This window comes from Pteropus vampyrus, unplaced genomic scaffold, assembly GCF_000151845.1.
Source record: "Pteropus vampyrus isolate Shadow unplaced genomic scaffold, Pvam_2.0 Scaffold44, whole genome shotgun sequence".
Taxonomy (NCBI): domain Eukaryota; kingdom Metazoa; phylum Chordata; class Mammalia; order Chiroptera; family Pteropodidae; genus Pteropus; species Pteropus vampyrus.
Genome location: NW_011888825.1, coordinates 3,665,481 through 3,670,251, shown reverse-complemented (window position 1 = coordinate 3,670,251; position 4,771 = coordinate 3,665,481). Strand labels below are relative to the sequence as shown.

The 4,771-nt window shown below is 36.4% G+C and overlaps 1 protein-coding gene across 1 annotated transcript in view; it reads right to left on the bottom strand.

The window, feature by feature from the left end:
- DNAH9 (dynein axonemal heavy chain 9) overlaps positions 1-4,771 on the bottom strand; it is a 327,356-nt gene that overhangs the window by 250,712 nt on the left and 71,873 nt on the right. Inside the window, exons 18-19 of the mRNA XM_023529851.1 lie at positions 3,034-3,256; positions 2,173-2,339 (exon numbers count right to left, since the gene is read on the bottom strand). Of these exons, the coding sequence (XP_023385619.1) occupies positions 2,173-2,339; positions 3,034-3,256 (390 nt within the window). The remainder of the gene's footprint in view (positions 1-2,172; positions 2,340-3,033; positions 3,257-4,771) is intronic.

Genomic DNA, 4,771 nt, shown 5'->3' with positions numbered 1-4,771 from the left:
GGTGATTCTAACATGCAGTCAAAATGGCAGCACACTGCTTTAGGGTCCTATGTTGTGCATATATCTTAAGCATGGTTTACATATCTGTCCTTCTCTGACTCTTAATATACTCATCTTGTTCTCTGTAGCCCTAAGTATAATGTTTGGGAGATAGCTGCTTCATGTATTTTGGATGAATGAATAAGAAGAATATGTAGGTCCTTACTGTATGCCAGATTGGGTGACCAATAGTGCCAGTTTGCCTGAAACAGAGGGGCTTCCTGGATGTCTGGCTTTCAGTGCTAAAACCAGAAGAGTATCAGGAAAGCCAGGATGGTTGGTCATCCTAGTGCCAGGTGCTATGCTAAACATTTTCAAAGATTATTTCTTTAATCCTCTCAACAACTTTATGCAGTGAATATTACTATTAACCCCATTTAACAGATGAGAAAACTGAAGCACAGAGATATTGAGTAGCTTCCTTGACATACACAGTAAGTTGTAGACCTGAGATTAGACACTAAGCAGCCTGAATCCATGTACTTAGTAATTATGCTATATTTCCTTCCAATAAAGTTGTGGGTTTTTTTATGTTTGTTGTTGTTGTTGTTGTTGTTGTTGTGTTAACCTGTATCTCTCAATAATATATTTCTGTGGGTAAGTAACCCTTGAAAGTGAAAAAAATTCCTCCCTTCTTACACAGGGCATTTTCAAGTTTGGAGACTTCTAACTTTGTCTATCCAAAACTATAGAGAAGAGCCAGCAAGAAACTCAGCTAGGGAGTCAGAAAGCTAAACCTGGAGCTGGAGTGAGGAGACAGTACACATTTCAACTGGTACTTTGGCAGATACAAGACCATTCAGAACCAACGTGTTCTACTGGTTGGAGCCCCTAATGCTGAGCAGTGGACTAGAAGCATACCCCAGGTAGACTTTTACACCAAGGAAGTAAGCTCCTTAAGAAGGAATCCATGTGTGTGTGTGCATTTGAGCACATGTGAATGGAATTGCTTGTCCTATAATTGTTTGGTTTATGTAAAGATCCCTAGTCACAAGCAGGGAAGAGTCTGAGGACTACTAAGTAGAGAAAGCACACCCTGAAGTTAATCCTTTACCTCACATTTTTCTTTTAGATTACCAGAATGCCTTCCAAAATTATTTTTAAATTCTATCGTATTTTTTTTAAACCAAAAGAAGTCTGTGAGAAGTTAGAATACAAACAGCTTAGTAAAAACCTAGTAATTTTAGGTCTAACCACGATGGAAAACAATATGAAGTTTCTTCAAAAAATTAAAATGACCTACCATATAATCCAGTAATTCCATTTATGGGTATGTAATCAAAGAAAATGAAAACAGAATTTCAATGAAATATATACACTTCCATGTTTATCATAGCATTATTCATATTAGTCAAGATATGGAAACAACCCAAATGCCCATCAATGAATGGAGAAAAAGATGTGGTACAATAGAGTATTATTCAGCCATAGAAAGGGGGATATCCTTCCACTTGCTACAACATGGAGGATCTTTAGCACATTATCCTAAGTGAAATAAGTCAGAAAGACAAGTAATGTATGATATCACTTATATGCGGAATCTAAAACAGTGAAACCTGTGAAAACAGAGAGTAAAATGGTGGTTACCAGGAAATGGGGTGGGGATAAGAGTGATGGTGTTTAAAGGTATAAACTTGTAACAAGTAGTAAATAAGCCATAGAGACTAATGCACAGTATAATGAATATAGATAATAATATACTATAATTATGTAATATGATAAATATCAACAATCATACTACATTGGCAATCATATTACAATATATAAATGTATTAATGTAACACAATGTCCATCTTAAACTTACCCAACATTACATGTCAAATTAATATTTTTTAAAAACCTTTAGTAATTTCACCATGTTAAATCTCTTTATAGACCTAGAGACATAGAAAATTCTAGACTTTTTTTTTAAGCCAAGTATTTGTACAGGTTTTGATCATCTAACATAGGCCATGATAGAACTCTGCCCACATTACCACCATGTTCTAACCAATGGACTTAAATGGAAGAGAATACTGTTAACTCATCTCCCTCTGCTAAAAGAATATACAAACTCAATGGAAAGATCATCAGTGACTCAAAGATTTTCATGTTTAAAGGAAAGGAGGCAGTGGCGGCAACTTGGGTCCATACCTGAAGGGAGCTTCTTTGTGGAATCGCTCCCAGAACTGCTGCTGTTCAACTTCAAAGGCTGTGCACCTCTGGCGGAGAAGGGTCACTTCATTTGCCTGCAGAGGGGCCACATTCTGCCTCACAGTAATGGCCAACTTTTTTATGTTGTTCCATTTCTCAGGTAGCTCCTGCAAACGAGACCTCAGTGTGGTCAGACCCACATTGACTTCCCCCTCCCCTACAGTCTTAAAGCTGGACAATACCCAGATGGCTTCATCTCTGCTACAATGCCATGTGAGGATGTTCTGGTATCATTAGACCATTCCCAATCCTTTTTCCTTGACTTATCTCTCTTTGGTTTTGTTTGTTGTGTTAATCTGTAACTCTCAGTAATATATTTCTGTGGGTGAGTAACCTTGAATTTCACCTGCTTCTGACTCAACACCAGTCTTCTTGACCTAACCTAGTAATCTGTGCCCTTTTCTATATCTTCAAGAGTGCTGGTTATTTTCTTTTATGTCCCATATTTCCTCTTAGAACATTTTAACATTTCTCAGATGTGCTGTTTTTCTCTGAATCCAAAAGTTGGCTCATCCCTAATTCTGGGAAAAAATCCAAAACACTTCATCCACATCAAGCCTCCTATATATTTCCAGTATTATATTGTTTCATATTTATCAAGTTTCAAGCAAATGCTAGACATTACACATATGTTACACATATAGTTCCAAAACATGGACCTTGGGTCATTACCAAATCCTGTTTTTCATTCATTTCGACCTACCTCACTCCAATTTGAAAACCTGAAACTTTTCCTATATTATTTTTATTTAAAAAAAAAAACAAAAACAAAAAACAAAAAAACTTAAACTTTGCACTGACCTCTAGCTGCTTAAACACTGTTTCTGGTAATTCTTGTTCATAAATCTTCAGCAATTCAATAGTTTGCTTTAAAGGTTCAAACATCTCGTCGGTGCTGCTCTGCCGTTCTTTAAGAGCTATGAGGTGTCTCATAATCTCAACCAATCCTTCGAAATCTCCTTTTTCAACTCTCTTGAGCAAGCTGCTCTCACTATTTTTTATAAACACTTCAAGGTCGGCCAAGCTAGCAAAACAAACAAACAGAACATCAGGAGCCATTTTCCTTCCACTCCTCAAAAGGGACATTTATTTACTTTTCCAACAATAATAGCTATTATTATGGAAAACTTTCCATGCACTCAGCACTCTACATTGACAATACCATGATAAGAATTCAGCCCTCTTCAGAAGTGTCAGTCATGAAGGACAAAGATTGAGCCTCCATGCTGGAGGAGACTCAGGAGACATAACACATTAGTGGGACAACTGGTGAAATGTGGAGGTCTGTAGATTAGTTACTAGTTCTACATCAATGTTAATTCCCTGGTTTAGATAATAATAGTATGTTTATACAAGATGTTATTATTTGGGAAAGCTAAATGAAAGCAAAAGAGAACTCTTTGTACTATTTTTACAACTTTTTTTTTGTAAATCAGAAATTATTTCAAAGTGAAAAGTTAAAAAATTAAAATAAAAAATACAATGAGCTCTAAAATCATACACATTTGGATTTGATTTTGACACATGAGATGTGTAACCATGGCCAAGTTATTTAACATCTCTGAGCCTCAGTTTCCTCACCTATAAGACTGGAAAGATCATTTCTGTTTCATTGGTTATTGTGAGAATTAAATGAGATTTATTCTTTAATTCAAAAAGGTGTATTGAGCATCTATTATGAGCCCTAGCATGCTTGTTTTTGAGGATGGAATAATAAATAAGATAAACAAAGTCTCTGCCCTTATGAAGCTTACATTCTAGTAGGAAAAGTAAATAGGAAACATCAATAAAATAAATTGTACAGTTTCACATAGTGATGAGTGCTGTGAGATAAGGAGATAGAGACTAAGAATATGGAGAAGTCAGTGAAGGCCTTTTTTCCCGAAGGTATATTTGAGCAGAATGTGAAGGAGTGAGCCACAGAAAGTAGTAGGAGAAGAACTTTCTAGGTAGAGAGAGAAGCATGAGTAAAGACACTGAGATTCATTTAAGTTTGATTTGTTTGAGGAGAAGGTAAAAAGTCAGGCTGGCAGAAGCATAAGTGGAATAGGAAGAAGCATGGAGAAAGAAGAAGTTAGAGAATTAACAAAGGGTCAGATACTGTAAGGCCTTATTGGCCATAAAAAGTCCAAATTTAATTCTGAGCATGAGAATTATGAGTAGGAGAATAACATGACTTGGTTTATGTTTTCAAAAAGATCTGTAACTGGAGGAGAACAGGTTTTAGCTGGAGGGAGTAGTGATGATGATGGTAATGGTGGCATTGGTGATAGGGGCGTCAAGAACAAAGGGCATTTAGGGACTATAATTGGCATCCAGGTGACAGAAGATATTGTCTTTGACCTGGATGGTGGACATCAGGAGTTGTCAGATTTGAGATAATTTTGTATGTAGAGCCAATAGGACCCATTGATGAATTGGGGAACAGGTGTGAGGAATGAGAGAAATAAAAAATGACTCCTGTCAAAAGGGTAAATGATGATGCCCTTTAAAGATATGAGAAAAAATTGGGGAAGACCAGGTTTTTCTTTCTTTCTTT